Raw genomic sequence first — 17,622 nt, forward strand, 5'->3', positions numbered from 1 at the left:
GTAGGCTCACAAACATGAGTGTAGTTCTTAGGACATCAGCAAGGCTAGGAGTAGCTAGTACTTAATAGGGATCTGTGGTGGTTAAGCATAGAGAGTAAAGGAACATCCCTAGCTGTGCAAACAGCTAAGAAAGCAAGAACAAGAAGGAGAATGGCTTTAGCCATTGCATGTGTTTGTTTTTTTTCTCTCTCAAGTAAAGGCACGGTGGATTAAAAAGAAATCTTCACTCCATGCATATTGATATGCATGTATTTCAAACGGTGTATGAGAAAGAGACAGGATAGGATAAAATCAAGTCAAACACAGATTCGAGGGATTTCATGCATTTTTAGAAATTGCAATATCTAAACTGTTTAAAATCTTTACTGTTATATGGTGGTTAGAATTCTTAATTGAAAATCTTAGTCTAAGCTTGTTTTCCTATCTGTTAACTAGAAAGCCATAAAATCTTACGGTAAAATCTTATGATTTCTTTGTTTTTATAGTTAAATTTAATTTATTGGTTAGTTTTTTATTATAAAATCTGATGAGGGTTTTTTTTTTTGTTAATATTTTGGAATTATATGAATGTTTATTAAATTTGGTCATAAGCTCGCTGCTAGAAAGCCATTTTGGTCTTTGGAGCAATAGTACATCTGTTTGCTTGACAGTGAACGTTAATCAAGCCTACAGCAGCTACCAAAGAGTATTTTTCAATTCATCGAATTCATCCCAAGCTTGACACTTGATGATAGCCGCAACAGGAACTTGCCAGAATGGATATTTAAACAAATCTGGAATGTGCTAAAAGCATGAAAACTAAGAAGAAAACATGATTGCTAGCAATTCCTCAAACACATAATCTTATCTCTGTACGAAGTGAATTGTATTGATTTTAATTTCTCTCCTCCACAATTCCTCAAGCAACTGAGATTGCAACCACAACCAAAACACTACCATTTGATTAATTTCTAGTAGATTTTCCTGACAGCTAAAACAACAGAGAAAAAACAGACCACACCCATTCCTATTGCCCAGTATCCATCTCCTCGACTTTCATTTGAGCTTTGCCCTTGCATTTCCAAGGAAAAACAATGCAGTTGTTGCAGCAGCCACATTTCTAAAACACAGCACAAACCCCAATTGCCTCCTTTCTTCTCCATCTTCCTTAATTTCCTCCATCTTGCAACATCCTAAAAAAATAAATAGAAAAGGGCTACATTATCCTTTGATGAGTAATTGTAGGTGACAATGGTTGATTGGCAATTGAGACATTTCACACAATTTGGCGTGTGTGTGTGTGTATTTTTTTAAAAAATAGAAATAATAAATAAAATAATTTAATTAATTAGGTTTTCTATTATGCCCTTTATATATATATATATATTATGATCATGGCATGGTCATAAAATTACTAAAACCATTTATGAACAGTGCAATTATGTACTTCAATCAATACAAAGGAAGAGAAAAAAATCGATTACTTGTCCAGAAAACTTCCAGTGCCACAATTAATTACCTGTCACTTGCGAGAGCTGATGAGCCGCAAACAATCATATGGATGAGCGTTAACCTTCATGAAACTACCATTATGTTAAAATCAAAGTCTCATGCTTTGACAGCTCCTCCAGCAAACTACTCCTCGGGTAGACAAGCTTGTTAGCCATGACAGATGCAATACAGCTTTGTGCCTATCTGGATTAACCTGCTCTGTTTCCATCAAGGCTTCAGTTTCACTGCCTTTTACCTATCAACAAGTCCCACCGTCATATTATGAGCTTTATCAAAGCTTCCAAAAACATCCTCTTACCGTCCCATGTTATCCACAAAACAATTTATTCACACATCTCCTTCCAGACATGGTTGTAGCTTTTCCTTTTCTTCACTGGGTCAAAAAGGTTGTTATCACTGCAATACCCAGAAATGATACTAACATCAAGTTGAGACGATTCTTTGGTTGTTTCTGTCCAATGGATGCCAGGAACTCAGACAAAGGTTTTGATCCCCAACCTACAAACTCCTTAGCTTTGACTTACCTTTATTCTCATCATGTATTGTTTTTTATTGTTTCTCTTCCTTCCTTTCATTAGTCCATGTTCTTTCATTCATTCAAATTATCAGACATGAGAAGTTTATCTGCAAAATCACAAATCCCTCGTCCTTCTTCAGAATCATCATTTAAGCCACAGCCATAGTTCTATTCAAACTCAAAATTTATCTGCATAATTCTATTCTCTTCTTCTTCAAAATATTTGTTTTGGTCATCATAAAGATGCTTTAATGTGCCTGTAGGCATCCCAAATCAGCACTTTGATCCAGCAGATTTAACAAGGAAAAAACCCTAATAGTGCTACCAATAATCACTGCAAGAACAAATGCCATTCTTGAAGTGGTGAAAGCGGCCAGAATCTCTAACAACAATCTTGCGTCCTACAATCTTTGAAATAAGCTTAATAACAGAGTGACAATCCCCACATACACGAAGATTCTTCATGACTGTTATTGTGCTACCCTCCACGGTGCTAACTAGCCCAAACGCAATGGCAAGCCTCTCACTGTGAAAAGACAACATCTCTTCCTTCTGCTCATCCTCGACATCATGTAGAGCAAATTTTTTATCAGGAACATGACCAAATTCCTTCAACTTTTTTCCCAACCAGTCCAGCTTTTCATATATTCTCTCACTTAGAGGATGGGATCTGTCTGCAGAAAGAAACTCATGTTTCTTTCCCCTCAAAACTACCCAACTGGATCCTGGTTGTTTCACAAGTCCTCCCTGTTTCATCTTCACTCTCATTCTAGAGACATCAGCCCATTTACCAGCAGATGCATATATATTAGACAACAAGACATAGGCAGAACTACAATTTGGCTCTAGATCAAGAATGTGTTTTGCAGCTCTTTCAGCAACCTCCAAATTAGAATGCACCCTACAAGCACTTAGCAAAGCAAGCCATATCATTGAATTCGCTTTCACAGGCATATATCTAACTAAGTCCTCTGCTTCATCCAACTTCCCACATCTTCCCAAGATGTCCACCATACAAGCATAGTGCTGGACCCTCAATACATTGGATTTATATCGACTGATATACTCAAAAAAGCACCTCCCCTTCAGTAACATCCCAGAACGGCTACAAGCAGAAAGCAAACCAGTGAATGTGATCTCATCTGGATCTACCCCTCTACGTATCATTTGGTTAAAGAAAATCAACGCCCACAGGCCAAAACCATGTTGTGCGCTTCCAACAATAATTGAGTTCCACGAGACAATATCCTTCTCATTAATGTTCCTAAAGACAGCAACAGCAGAATTTACATTTCCACACTCTGTGTACATGACTACAAGAGAATTACCAACGAAGACATCAGTTTCCAACCCTAGTTTAATAGCCATAGTGTGGATCTCTTTACCCTTATCAAGAGCCTCTAATCCACAACATGCATTCAAAGTAATAGAGAAAGTAGATTGATTTGGAAGAACACCCATCTTAGTCATGTCACCAAAAACCCTCAATGCATCCCGATGCTTATTATTCCATACATATCCCGTCAAAAGCGCCGTCCATTTTACAACATTTTTAATCAGTGTCTCATTAAAAATCTTGTGAGCATGCTCTATTTTCATGCAATTTGCATAAAACGTTATAAGTGATACTGATATAAACTCATGAAAAAAACATCCTAACTTAACAACATGACCATGAACTTGAACACCCAAATTAAACTCCGCTGAATGGGCACAAGCTGACAAAACACAAGCAAACGTGCTCCAAGTTGGCTCAACACCAGAACGCAACATCTTCTTAAAAACAAACAAGGCTTCTTCACTCTTCCCATTTAGGTCAAGCCCTCCAATCATCGAAGTCCATGAAATGACATCTCTAACAGGCATTTCTTCAAACAACCTGACACCCTCTTCAACTCTCCCATTCTCAAAATACCCATGAACCATAGCATTCCACGCCGCAACATCCTTCACTTGCATATCCAGAAACAACCTCTGGGCAAGCTCGACTCTCCCAAACTTCAAGTAGCCATGTACCATCGTCGTCCAAGAGATAACATTCTTCTCAGGCATTTCATCAAATAACCTTGTAGCCATACCTAAATTCCCACAATCTAAACACCCTTTTATCATCGAATTCCAAGAAACCACATCTCTAACAGACATCCTATCAAACAGTTTCAAAGCATCACATAGCCTGTCATTTCTCGTATACCCAGCAATCATCTTGGTGTACAGATGAAGACCTGGAGATGGGATTTTATCAAAAATGAGGCGAGCTTGGTCCAGTCTCTGGTTCTTAAGGTGATTAGCGAGCGAGGCAGTGTGAGAGAGAGTGATTGTTCTAGTGTAACGCGTAACATGAGCCATGAAAATGAAGAAGGGTTTGCACTTCGCAGGCTTTGGTGTGAATAATGGGAAGTATAAGGAGTGAAGTTGAAAATCGGAAAAGCTGGGGTGAGGATTTGAAGTTTTGAAATATGGCGCCAGTCTGGAAGACGAAGGCCAACTGTCATTAATAATCAACACAGCAGGAAAACAAAGCCATACCAGGAAACCTCGAGATAACGAATTTATAAGGTTAACAGTGGCTTAATTAAATAGAAAGAAGCAGGAAAACATGAAACGGAGCGTTTTTTAATTAGTTGTTCATTTACATAGCCGAAAGGCAGTGTCCAAACTAATAAAAGGTAAATATATTTAAATAAAAAAATAATCGTCAATAACAAATAATAAAATTATATTTTTAAAAAAATTTAAGAGACATAAAAGGCTTTAAACAAGAAAAAAAATAATAGCATGGATGTTATGAAGGTTAACCAGTTAAATATGTGACCTACTAATAAACTCAATTGGATTTAATAATTTATTTTATAATTTTTTTAAAAAATCAAATATAATATAGTAAAATACAAAACAAAAAAACAAAACCAACTCTTTTTTTTTTTTTAAAAAAAGAAAGATAATAGACAGCATGTTGTCTGCTTTTTGCAGAATTCAACAACTAGAGGTTGCTAAAAAATAAAATAAAAATTAGTTTTTTCAATTAAAAACTTGTTTTTAAACATATTTTTACTCAAAGCATCTAGAATGTGCCCTGAAAATCTTGATAAACCTATACATGGTCTAAAAAACAAAAAAATAACTCAAAAAACCCAAAATCTACTCACCTGAAATTCTTTCCACAATCAAATATGTCTCTCAAGCAAGTTGAAAGGGAAAAGACATCTAGATAGAATTTCCCTTATAAAATAAAATTTATTGACACCAATATTTACTATTTTTGAGGCTCAAATAGTAAAAAAACAACTACTTTATCTTTTCACGTTAGAATCCGGCAAGCTTTTCTCATCTTGTAATATAAAGACTTAAAAAAAAAAAATTTAGTATTAAAATTGAATTTGAAACAACTAAAAAACCGACCATCCAAAAAAAATTAAAAGTGATCATTTACTTTATCCGTCCTTTTCACTTTAATTTTCAATCATTCAATTCAATCCTTTTCTAAAAAAGTAGAAAATTGGGCTCAATTGAAAAAAAAAATTGGGGAATTGGCGGAGGATGAACAGTGAAAATGCTATAAGGGTTTAACTTCTGTTAATTAATTTGCCTTTGTAAAAGAAATATGTAAATCTCTAATTAACCTTCCCATCCCACCCTTACGGGGCACACAAATTAATTGATATTTGCTTAAAAAGATATTTGACTTTTATTCATATGAGTAATTCATACAAACAAAACAGAGCGAGGTGTAGAGGTAATTGGACACACCAGCTCCTCACCAACTGGCACAGAATATCACTTTTCCTCCCAGGATCAACTAAAGCCTGATGGAGGAATGTCCCTTCCGCAAACAACTAGAAAACAAGAATCAAAAAAAAAAAAAAAGGAAAAAAAAAAGAGTAAGAATCATGTATTTTGGAGGATTGCCTTGAAGATGAAGCATGCATGCCCTTTACAACCCTACATGATAATAATAACAATGCCATGCATCATCTTTCGGATCAATTAAGCAGCCTTGACGACGACAAGCAAGGAACCTAAACCCTCCCTCCGTTCACTGCCATTTATATAAGACTCCATCTTCTTGCACAAAACACATGTACTTGTGAACTAGTGTTGCCTGCATTGAGCTGTTAGAGTCCTCGAAATATTAACTCCAAAATCCTTCCATCCTTCTACAAATCTTAGTTTACTGCGCAACAATGGCCTCGCAGCAGATTATAAAACATGTTGCCTCGCTACTTCTGGTCTTAAACTTCTGCATGTATGTCATTGTTTTGGGGATTGGAGGTTGGGCTATGAATAGAGCCATTGATCATGGCTTCATCATTGGTAAATCACCCTCTCTCTCGCCTTCTTTACTCTCTTTTTCTTTATTACCTCTGATGCACTACTTGTCTTCGGCTAGCATGGTCTGTGTTCTGATTATGTTATCTGCAAGTTAATTTCAGGACCTGGGTTTGACCTTCCAGCACATTTCTCACCTATTTACTTCCCTATGGGAAACGCTGCCACTGGATTCTTTGTGATGTTTGCTTTGATCGCCGGAGTTGTTGGTGTTGCCTCGGCAATTGCTGGTCTTAATCACATCCGGACTTGGACGGGCGACAGCTTGCCATCTGCAGCCTCCGCTGCTGCCGTTTCTTGGACCCTCACTCTTCTAGCCACGGGGTAAGCAACCACCATCCACCACCTTTCGCCCTAGCTCTCTCTCAGCAACTCTTTAAGCAATCAACTATAAGTATTAGACAAGGTTCCATGTTTGGGGTAAAAGAAAAGTGATTTTCGATCTCAAGCCAGGTTAAAATGCTCAATTTACGTTCAAAAACAAAACAAAAGAAAGAAACTGAGAGATACATATGCTTCTTTCGTGCAGCTTCGCCTGCAAAGAAATCGAGCTCTCTATCAGGAACGCCCGTCTGGTAAGAATAACCAGAGATTCTTCACTTGTCATGTATAATTCAATGGCCAAGATTTCAACCTTGCGCAAAACCATGCACCAGAAACTGATCACAAGTATTTTTCTTTCTGCAGAGAACCATGGAGGCGTTTCTGATAATCCTTTCTGCTACACAGCTTCTATACATGGCAGCCATCCACGGTGCCTCCTCGTTTAGGAGACCTTAAGAGAGAGTTCCTTTACGTATGCTTGGCGTGTTTTCATTTTCATTTTCCGGCTCTCTCTGGAGCATGAAATTAACTAGGAGATTGATGTTTTTTCTGTGTGATTGGTGTGGATCTGTATGAACAGGTAATTAACAAGGAAATGGTGTGAGCATCATTTATAATTTCATTATGAGGTCTCTTGCTTCTCTGAGACATCAATTGTTTATTCTTACAGAATAAATAAATTAGACTGTATTAATCAATTACTATTGCTTATTTAATGCACGTTGTTTTGGATCATCATTTGAATAAATTGGAATTCTATTTTTATTATTTGTTCTTGGGGTAACCCCTAAACTAGATAATGGCATATATATATATAATGGATGTGGGTTTAATTATAATTTCAACAATAAAATGTATATTAAAATATATGATCTTGTTACATAAATTTTTTTTTTAATTTTTTAATTTAATTACACAACAATAAAATTATTTCTTGTAAAAAAAAGTAATTATTTTGAACTTCATTGAAAAAAAAAAATTATAGCAGGGTTCTTAATACACAAAAATGTGTATTAATACATTCACATGAAAACAAATAATAATAAAATCATTGAGGAAATTTATTTATTTTTCAAAACTTTCTTCTATGATTCATGTAATGCTCTCTTTTAAAAAAAAAAACAATTATAAAAATCATAATTCATTCCCAAAATGGATCCTCTTAAATATTTCACATTTTCTATTAAAATAAATTAAAAGAAAAATAGTTGGATCTTAAATTTATTTTTATAAAATATTCATGACAACAAACATAAAAAATATGCATAATAGGTTCACATTAAATAATTAACGAAATGATTACAACAACAATAGGAGTCATTTGAGAATATATATTAAATTGCTTAATATCTAATGAAATAATATCTCAAATATAATATTATTTTTTTAATTGTAATTAATTTTGATTATATTCTAAGAAAAAAACATGAAGGGTATAAAAAAAATAAACCTGATAATACCATAAAAAAATCATTATCTCATCCAAAAATAATTTTAGTTATTTTATATTTACATAAAAGTTAAGCAGAAATTGTTTTTTTTTAAAAAAAAAAAAAACAAGGGTTTTCAAAGAGAGCTCAAGAGTCTTATATATAGAAAACGACATGTTATTTACATTCTTTTTTTATTATTATTAAGATTGAAGGATGATACATCGTAAACCTAACTTTTTTATATATAGAAAACGACATGTTATTTTCACTGATAATGTATTTTTCAGCAGTAAGAAAAAAATTTTAATCATTAACTAAAAACCCGGCTTAGCTGATGAATCTTGAAACCTCCAACTTAAATTATTTCCTAACTTGGATTTCATATTAAGCAAGTCAGGGGTTGATATAACACGGTAGATGATATTTAAAAAAAATAATATTAAAACAATAATATATTTAATTAATGAGATCGAGTTACCAAACTTATTAGTTTGATCTTAGTTTCAAGTGAATTTAATAAGTTTGGTTTTTTAAACTAGTTATTATTTAATTACATAGGGGAAATAAGTAATCACAGTTAAATAACCAAATAAAATAAAATAAAAAATGATTATAATGGATTGCATTAAAAGTAAGTTTGTTAATATTACAAAAATATTTATATTATCTCACTCAAGAATAAAGAGAAAATTAAGGCTCCGTTTGTTTGCAGGAAAGTGAATTCCTTTTGGAAAATGAATTCCGGAAAAATATTTTCCGATGTTTGGTAGTGTTATGGAAAATGAACTGGAAAACACTTTCCAGTGTTTGGTTATGTCATGGAAAATGAGCTGGAAAATAACTTATTAATATTTTATTTTTCTCAAGTTTATTAAAATAATGAGGAACAAATCTAACAAATTAAAAATTTGAATGAGAATGAAATTGAAAAAAAATATATAATTTCATAAATTATCTCAAATAAAACAAATAATAATCAAAATAATAGGGATCAAATCTAAAATTAAAAAAAAATGAAAAATGAAGAAATTAAAATAATAATAATCAACATTTCATAAAATTATTTCAAATAAAATAAGTAACAATCAAAAGAATGAGGATCAAATTGATAAATAAAAAATTTCAATAAAAAATGATAAGAAAAAAACAAATAGCAATTATAAAAATAAGGACCAAAGTTAATATAAAAATAAAATTTTAAGAGATGAAATTGAAAAATAAATATTCAAAACAAAATATATATAGCAATCAAAAGTTTGAGGATCAAATTTGATATAATCAGCAAATAATGACATTTCTAAATTTTTCACAACTTACAGAAAGTATTTTCCCCTCAAATTTTTCAGAAAAACACTTTCCTGAAAACCAAGCCAAATTTTCCTTTTACTGGAAAGTGTTTTCCATTGATCAACTTTTCTACTGGCAAACAAACACAAGAAAGTTTGGAAAGTGCTTTCCCGGAAATCACTTTCCGGAAAACAAACACAGCTAAAAGGAAAACACTTTCCTGAAAATCAAGTCAATTTTTTTTTTTTGACTAAAATTGACTGGAAAGTGTTTTCCATTGACCGGAAAGTGTTTTCCGCTGACCGGAAATTGTTCTCCGTTGACCAACTTTCCTAATAATAAACAAACACAAGAAAGTTTGGAAAATGATTTCCCGGAAACTACTTTGGAAACAAACAATGCCTAAATGGAATTTGATAAGATAATATCTAAAAAATATATTTTAATTAATTTAATATTTTTCTATATATATATATATATATATATATAGACACTTTAAATTAATTAATTCTTAAGAAGGTAAATTAATTTTTTTAATAAAAAAAATCAGACATGGAGGTCTGAACAACTCACCATGTTTGGGCCATGTAAACGAACCCTAGGCCTAGACATGTAGTTCACTCAATGTTTTTAATAAAAGTAAAAAACAACGCCTTGTAGGCAAACCTAGTTTCCTATTGAATGAAAAATTAAGCTGGTTTTTTTAAACAAAAAAAAAAAACTCATTTTTAACATATTTTTATCTAAAACAACTTTTATAACCTATATAAAAAAAAATTCTCAACTAAAAAACTCAAAATTAATTTAAAACACAATTAAATGAGAAAAATACTTCTCAACCCCAATAATCTAATTTTTTTCCAACAAATCTCCATTGACTATTTTTTTTTCTCTCATCAAAATCATACCAACTAACATTGTTCTCTCTCATCCATCATTTTTCAATAATTATCTCTTATTTTTTGCTAAATCATTAATAAATGAGTTTTTTAACTAAATCAAATCATTAATTGCAAAACTAAATCCTAAGCTAAAAAGACAAGGAAAATTAAGCAACTGACATCATTTTTTTTGTTTATTTAGCTTTTTCTTTGTCATAATTTTGATATTCATTTTTTATATTTTTCAAACAATAAAATCAAAATCTTTTTCATAAAATAAAACACCAGCCAAATGTCGAGTGACTTTTTCAAAATCAAGATAACTATATAAAAACTAGATTAAAATAAATGATCAACCCTAAATTCAAATGACACAACATTGAAATATAAAATTAAAAATAATAAAAATATCAATAAAATAAAGCAAAAAAAAAAAAATAGAGTTGACACCGGAGCTTTCTAGAAACAAAAGGGATATCATTTTTTTTTTATTTCAATTTTAATCCTTTCATTTTCAATTTGCCAATAATATTTTTTATGATATTAAACACCAACCCGACATCTAAATATTTTTTAAAAAATCATCATGATAATAATAAAATTAAAAAGAAAAATTTGATGATCAAAGCAAAATAAGTACCAAAAAAATAAAGAAAAAAAAAGAAAAGAAAACACTACTATAATCCATAATGTTGTGAGGACGAAAGCAGTGTTTTCTTCGCAACCTTTAATGCTTTTTTATTTTATTAATTTTAATTTTAATTTTAGACCTCGAATGCCCATTATAAAACTACAAAACGAAAAGCAGTCATATGGCATCCATTCATACCAAAGTGCACAATTGAAGCAGAATCTAATAGAAGGTAAATTAACTAAATTACAAAAAGAAAAGGAAAATTACTACATCAATAATCCAGCTAGTAGCAATAATAGGAGAAGAAAGGGGAGGAGAAATGATGGGAACACCGAACCGGAAACATTATTTATGCACGCGTACGATCATAGACGATGGAGGATAGTCCAAACCATTGAGAAATAACTTATGTTTTTTGGTTTAATTTATATGGACTTTCAGTTGAGTTTTATTAATTTGGCTTTATTTGTTGGGCTTGATTTAATTAATGTTGGATATTTTATTTAATGGGCCATAAGCCCAATTGCTTATTCAAGTTAGGGTTTTAGTATAAATACCCTACTTCTCTAAATGTTAAGGACTTTTGATGATTAATGAAAATTTGCAAGTTTTGCATCCCTCCAAAGCTTCTTTCTTTCTCTCAAGCTTCTTTCTTTTCTTGCTTTAATTCTTTTTACGTGTTGTCCCGCGTCAAGAAAACACCAATCTGCCCATGCTAATCAAAAATGGAAGGAAAAAAACACATACAACATGCGGTCTCTACTAACACCATAAAAAATCAACAAGGAAATCAGGCTCAGGCTTGGTCAGCTAAGCTAGGCACCATTGATGAAACTCAATAATTGCCAAGTTTATATAGTTGTTTTATCTATATAGGTTTTCTGCCATTTATTGTTTTGGAAAATTTTCTAAGAGATTCTAACTCTCGTATCTCAAACTTGTACAAACCAGATCCTTCTCAGATTCCCCATCCACGATAGCTTCCTCGCGCTAACTTCTGCAACAGATGTATGGGGTATCACAAAACAAAACGACAAGACAACAGCCATATGAAATGTGCAGAAATCTCATCTTTAGAGGGTAGTTGAACAAAGCAAGAAAACCAAAATATCATCTCCACTTAAACCATAGTTGAACCAAATCAAGATAATAAGAAACAAGACCCCAGTAAAAAGAATCTGCAGATGGTGCCAATCTGAAAAACTTTAAAAATGGAAACCACCTCACAATTGGTTTTTTGAGTCAAGAATCTCTCCAGATTTATTTTCTCAAAAAACAAAAAGAAAAGGTGAGGGTACAACTCAAAATGAGGAAGCACCAAAGAATACGTGAGCAAAACTAGCAAACTGGACAAATTAGTATTTTCAACTACTAAAGACGTTTTATTGAAAATTAAAAACAAAATATGATGTTCTGAAAGAAAAATCCCTAGATTTTCTATAGCAGAGAATTTATACAATTCCTAGGTTGTCTGTCAAAGGTGATACTAGCACCAGGTTAACAACCCCATTAAAAGCAACTCGTCAAATAATTATCTTAATAATGACTCATACTTCTCGAGAGTTATGAGCAACCATAATGTTGAAAAAGAAGAGCACGTATGTTGACTATAAGGCCTAAAAAGCAATAGGAATCCCAAGATCAGTAAAATTTAGATGCACTTTTTTTTTTTCAATACATGACAAATCTACAGAACACTTCAAAAGGCACATTTTGCACAACAGGGCATCAAAACAGATCACAACAAAATGGTACCTGAAAGACATCAGATCACATATATACATGCAGTGTATGTACAGGATCTCAATATCCAACCAAATCACGTTCTGATTAACTTGAGGGAATACTACTAACCTGAAATTATCTATTTGGAGCCTGTAAGAGCATCAAATATACCACAGCAACTCATCCACGATGTTCTTTCTGCTAGTCGTGGACCACAAGCAAGAAGAGGCTGCAGATGAATTAAGCAAAGCAGAACATATTCACTTGTTAATGCAACAAATTCAAGAAAAAGAATGACAGGCCAATCTCATCAACATGAAGAGACAAACCTTATTTTCAGTACTTTGACGAGCATCAGTGTATATAGTTTTTTCTTCACCATTACCAGTTTCGGCAGAATGACTGGCTGATGATACCAATGTTTTCCCTACATTTCCATATGCAGAAGAACCAGCCACATTTGCAGATGCCCTAACATTCTCATCTGAGATAGGAAAAACTTTATCTTCATTTTTCTTTGGCACTACAATAGCCGGTGAAACTTCAGCAATCTCATTGGATACAGGCAACAATTTGTCCTCATCTTCCTCAAAACCAGATTCCACCACTTCCAGAACCTCTGGATTTTCAACTTGAGCAATCTCAATAACAACTTTTGCTGTCTCAGATATAGGCACCACAGGATTAACCAAATCAGCAGAAGCAGTTTCCAAAACTGAATTACTATCAGCTTCCTTGACTGGTTTCTCATTTTCAGGGATCTGCTTCACGTCTTCAGAAAAAGAACCATTTTCCTTTTCTTCATCATTGGCTTCCTTTGATTTCTTCTCCAAAGCTTGAGACTCATTGCTGAAACTACAACTGCTAGAGCTCCCGTCATCTTCATCATGAGATTCCTTGGAAGAATCAACATGCTCAATAAAAACATTTTTACTCTCCACATTTTGCTTAGAGTTCACTTCTCTCTCAATATTTACAGCAATGTTGTCCTCTGATTCAACTTTTAGGCTTCCTTCTGCATCCCCAGTGACTACCTCCATGGGCTTGTTCTGGTCGGCTAATGAATTAGAAGGCTTTGGGCCTCCCTTCTCAGATTCTCCATTCCCCTCATTAAATGGATGCTGGTGGTTGTGTTGGTCCTGTGATACAGGGGTACCAACCTCACCACCATCACTCTCTCTTTCATCATGGCTTTTTGGGTCATCATTTCCTGAAACCATTGATAAAACCACAAGAACTTACAGTTAGAAAAATGGTTAAAGAAAACGATTCCAATCAAATTTAAGGACAACAAAATGAACTAAGAAATGCTCATCAAACCAATATGTTTCTGTAATGAAAGGTAGGTGGGAACCCAATGATGGATTCAATACATCAATTCAATAAAAAAAAAAATGGCATCACTTCTACACTAGTGATAAGAGATCAACTAACGCTGTAACTCATATCCAATCAATTTCATTATATAAAAAAAAAAAACTGTTGCGAACAGAATGGCATGATGATTAAGCTGCAATCAGGCATTTCAACTATACTCCAACAATATTCAAGCGAAGCAAGGAACCTCCATTAACAAATATACAATACAATGAATTGATCGCTAAACTTAACCTAATTTAGAAAAAAGTTAAACATCAGGGCAACAGTGCTGTAGGTTAAAGTATCACAATCAAAATGTCAAAGAAATTCTTAAGCATAAAACACTAGGAAAAAAAAAACACATCCACGCAATTCCAATCAAATCAAGCAAAACATGAAACATAAACAAATACATCTAATCCAAATGCTAAAAAACAAAAACAAGAATTCAATCAAAACCAAGCTAAAAGAAGGGCGTGAAAAGATACCTATTAAACAGATTGCCAGAAAAACACCAAAACCAGTAGATAAAAAAAAAAAAAACAAAAAAAAAACCTATCAAACTCGATCAACAGGTGATGATATCTACACTCATTAACCCAAAATCCGTAAAAACAACAACACTACGACAAGAGACCCAATCAAAACCAAAGGGTCATTGGTAAGTACCCATCACAAATTGCATGGAGAAATGAACCAATCCAATCAAACGCAATCAAAACAAGACTTATCAACAAAACCCATTACTCGGATTCAAATAACACACCTAACAGGCTCAGTAAGTGAGTGCATGATCGAGAGACAGATTGGCAAGTGAAGGGTTATTGTAGTAAAAAAGCGAAAACCCCTTGGACAAATTTGAAAAAAGAAAATACCTTGAGGATTGTTGGTACTGATTGAAGAGTTGTTGTTGTTGGCCTCCTGTTCCCTCTTTTTCTTGGCTGCTTTCCTCTTCTTAGCACCGGATGGCATGATTGATTTTAGCTTTAACCCTTAATAACTCAATAATCTCTTTCTTGTGGGGCTGTCGAACCCAAAAAAAAAAAAGAATATGCACAGATCCTGGGCTGTCTCCCTCTCTCCCTCTCTCTCACTGTGGGCTTTGTATGTACAATAAACTGCAACGCAACAAAGAAAGGAGCACCTGGTAGTAGTTAGCAGAGATATGGTGTGAGAAGCAGAAGAGGATCGTGAAGACGATCTACTAACAGTAGTTATTTGTGATTTTTTTTTTCCAAATGCCTTCATTTCAAGCGTCATATACGGCAGAGAGTGTCCTTCTCACTCACTCCCTGTACAATACGTGTGCGCGTCTGCATTTTCTTTGTTTTTTTTTTTTTTTTTCTTGTTAATATTTTTGGAGCAACCTTGTATGGTAAATTGTAAAATTAAATTTCTACGTTGAAAATTATCTTAATTCAATAATGCTTTTTATTATTGAAGTAAGGGTATATATTTCTGAGAAGTACTATTGTCAGAACTTGAACTGGGGTTTAAACTTTAATTACTGGAGATATACACGTTCCTTAAATTTAAAAGCAAATCTATAGGGTGAACAGGATTATTAATGGAGGGGATTTTAGAAATACGGTTGTTTTTTTTTTTAAAATTAATATTTTTTAATTTTTAAGATATTTTGATGTTAAAAATAATTTTTAAAAAAAATAAAAAATATATTTTTATATGTTTTAAAATGAAAAATATTTTAAATTAAAAAAAAAAAAAAAGGGTAGAACCGTGTTATTAGAAAAGATATTTATATTTAAGAAAATGGATGGTGGCTTTAAGCATTTATTACGGAGGGACAGGCAGGCATGTCGGCTGCAGAATTTGGCTTTTAGTGGAAGGGATTTGGCTGTAGTTGGTTATTAAATATTTTGTTTTGTGTTATAATATAGATTAATAATTTATTTTATTTTTAAAAATTTATTTTTAATATATCTTAAAATGATTTAAAAACAATAAAAATATATTAATTTGAAATTAATAAAAATTTAAAAAAATTTAAATTTTTTTTAAAATACTTTTAAAAAAAAAAAAGCTCCGTAACTGTAGGATTTGGCGGATGATGTTTGTTTTTTGGAATGGGTGGCGACTTTTCTAGATTTGATGAGGTTGGATTTGGGAAACAAAAGGTGACATGAGGGTTTTTTTTGGCACTATGTCACCTCTGGGCCCCTTTCTGTTTTTTTTTTTTTTTTTTTTTTTTTTTTTTTTTTTTAGAAAAAAGCTGCTAATTTTTACTAGATAAAGTTTCTCGAGTGGGAATTTTGGTGGGATCTGGTTTTGAATTTGAGATGAAAAAGTACTGCTCCAAAAAGTTACATTGACCTCAAATGTAATCTCTGCTTTAAATTTGAAAACCATATTGGCACACGGTTTGCTGTTGCTACCAAACCTAAAAGACTAGATAGTGTAGGTATTTTATATAGCTCAATTCACGGTAAAATGTATCTTAGGTTACGGTAAAATTATTTTTATGTTTTTTGGTCTAAAAAAAAATTAATCTTCTTCTGTAGTGATGTTGATGTATTTTTCTTTCAAATTAAAAATACTTTCTTACCTTTAAAATCAATAAAATATAAAATTGTTGATCAAGGATTTTCTTCACTTTGCAAAAGTTCTTAAGAGTAAAAATACAAATTTATCCCCAAAGTAAAAAGAAAAAAATTATTGTGTTGCTAAATAAGGGTGTTTTGGGGTTTTTATATTTTACTATATTGTACAAATATATCTAGAAGAGACAAAACATAAGCTTAGTATTTGAAGGTATTTCTATACTTTCATATGTGTATTTTGTTTAATTGTCAGGGTCACGAAGGCATTTTGATATCTTGTTATTTTTGAATTTGTTAATGTTTAAAACTATTGGAGAGTACTCGGCACGCTCCAGCACTTGGTGGCATTCGCGCCATTCAAGCGACACATGTTACACATGGTGGACGTAATTGTTCGTCTGTCATCTTCTTAAATGCGTCACCTTGTTTTATTTCATTTAGAGTGGCGCGTAGCAATTTACAGTAGTCGGATTATCATTGGTGGTCATTTGATTATAAATTTTTTCAATCTTCATTCTCTTAATTTTTTATTTCGTTCCTTTTCCATTTATATAATTTTTATTTTTTTCAATTTAGTTCTTCAAATGCAATTTCTCATATCTTTGATTTTTCATTTATGTCCTCATCTTTATAAATTTATAATTTTATCCTCGTCACTTTTGTTGAATTTTTTTCTTTCAATTTTATCATTCAATTAAATTTTATGTTGTCTTATTTTTTATAATTTGACTTTTATTCTTTTAATTTTTTTTTTATTATAGCTATTTTTCAATTCAATTAAATCCTCCTATTGATAATTTTTATCCCTCTAATTCATGTTTTTTCTCACCCTCAATTTTTTGGATCCTTTTGTGTAATTACTTTTTTCCTTGATTTTATCTTTCGACATTTAATTTTTTGAAGAATTCAGCTTTGTACAATTTATTGTTCTGCATTAGTTTTTTTTAAAATATTGTTTTGTGATTATTTTGAAGTTTTTTCCATGGACATATCCTAGTTTTATGACCTAAGCTACAATTTTGTATGTTTTTTTTTAATATAAGTTTTTTTTAGTTGTTGTGTTTCTATTTTATTTTTCAAGGTA

The 17,622-nt window shown here is 32.3% G+C and overlaps 3 protein-coding genes across 4 annotated transcripts; 1 reads left to right on the forward strand and 2 right to left on the reverse strand.

The window, feature by feature from the left end:
• Positions 1–36: 36 nt before the first annotated feature.
• Positions 37–4,638, reverse strand: LOC118057972 (pentatricopeptide repeat-containing protein At5g46460, mitochondrial). Its single transcript, XM_035070706.2, has 2 exons — positions 1,499–4,638; positions 37–1,172 (listed from the first exon to the last, which is right to left on the reverse strand). The coding sequence occupies exon 1, from the start codon at positions 4,355–4,357 to the stop codon at positions 2,330–2,332; it is 2,028 nt and encodes a 675-aa protein (XP_034926597.1). The 5' UTR covers positions 4,358–4,638; the 3' UTR covers positions 37–1,172; positions 1,499–2,329.
• Positions 4,639–5,954: 1,316 nt separating this feature from the next.
• LOC118057971 (membrane protein PM19L) lies at positions 5,955–7,362 on the forward strand. Its single transcript, XM_035070705.2, has 4 exons — positions 5,955–6,322; positions 6,442–6,661; positions 6,867–6,912; positions 7,025–7,362. Exons 1-4 carry the CDS (start codon positions 6,193–6,195, stop codon positions 7,115–7,117), a joined length of 489 nt encoding a protein of 162 aa, XP_034926596.1. The 5' UTR covers positions 5,955–6,192; the 3' UTR covers positions 7,118–7,362.
• A 4,241-nt stretch (positions 7,363–11,603) lies between these two features.
• Positions 11,604–15,275, reverse strand: LOC118057969 (uncharacterized). Of its 2 annotated transcripts, none has more exons than XM_073407210.1 (4): positions 14,856–15,275; positions 12,951–13,831; positions 12,751–12,850; positions 11,604–11,890 (listed from the first exon to the last, which is right to left on the reverse strand). In XM_073407210.1, the coding sequence occupies exons 1-3, from the start codon at positions 14,950–14,952 to the stop codon at positions 12,761–12,763; spliced, it is 1,068 nt and encodes a 355-aa protein (XP_073263311.1). In that variant the 5' UTR covers positions 14,953–15,275; the 3' UTR covers positions 11,604–11,890; positions 12,751–12,760. The 2 variants fall into 2 exon arrangements, with proteins under 2 accessions (XP_073263311.1, XP_034926595.1); XM_035070704.2 differs by having other exon boundaries at positions 11,604–11,893; positions 14,856–15,274.
• Between the last annotated feature and the right edge of the window lie 2,347 nt (positions 15,276–17,622).

Source organism: Populus alba, chromosome 1 (assembly GCF_005239225.2).
Source record: "Populus alba chromosome 1, ASM523922v2, whole genome shotgun sequence".
Taxonomy (NCBI): Eukaryota; Viridiplantae; Streptophyta; class Magnoliopsida; order Malpighiales; family Salicaceae; genus Populus; species Populus alba.

Bases quoted from the DNA above. Each gene is read 5' to 3' on its own strand.
- LOC118057971 (XM_035070705.2), top strand. From the start codon at position 6,193: ATGGCCTCGCAGCAGATTATAAAACATGTTGCCTCGCTACTTCTGGTC. The intron at 6,323-6,441 runs GTAAATCACCCT...AGTTAATTTCAG, and splicing joins TGATCATGGCTTCATCATTG to GACCTGGGTTTGACCTTCCA. The intron at 6,662-6,866 runs GTAAGCAACCAC...TCTTTCGTGCAG, and splicing joins CTCACTCTTCTAGCCACGGG to CTTCGCCTGCAAAGAAATCG.
- LOC118057972 (XM_035070706.2), bottom strand. From the start codon at position 4,357: ATGGCTCATGTTACGCGTTACACTAGAACAATCACTCTCTCTCACACT.
- LOC118057969 (XM_073407210.1), bottom strand. From the start codon at position 14,952: ATGCCATCCGGTGCTAAGAAGAGGAAAGCAGCCAAGAAAAAGAGGGAA. The intron at 13,832-14,855 runs GTATTTTCTTTT...CAATGGTTTCAG, and splicing joins CAGTACCAACAATCCTCAAG to GAAATGATGACCCAAAAAGC. The intron at 12,851-12,950 runs GTTTGTCTCTTC...ATTCATCTGCAG, and splicing joins GTCAAAGTACTGAAAATAAG to CCTCTTCTTGCTTGTGGTCC.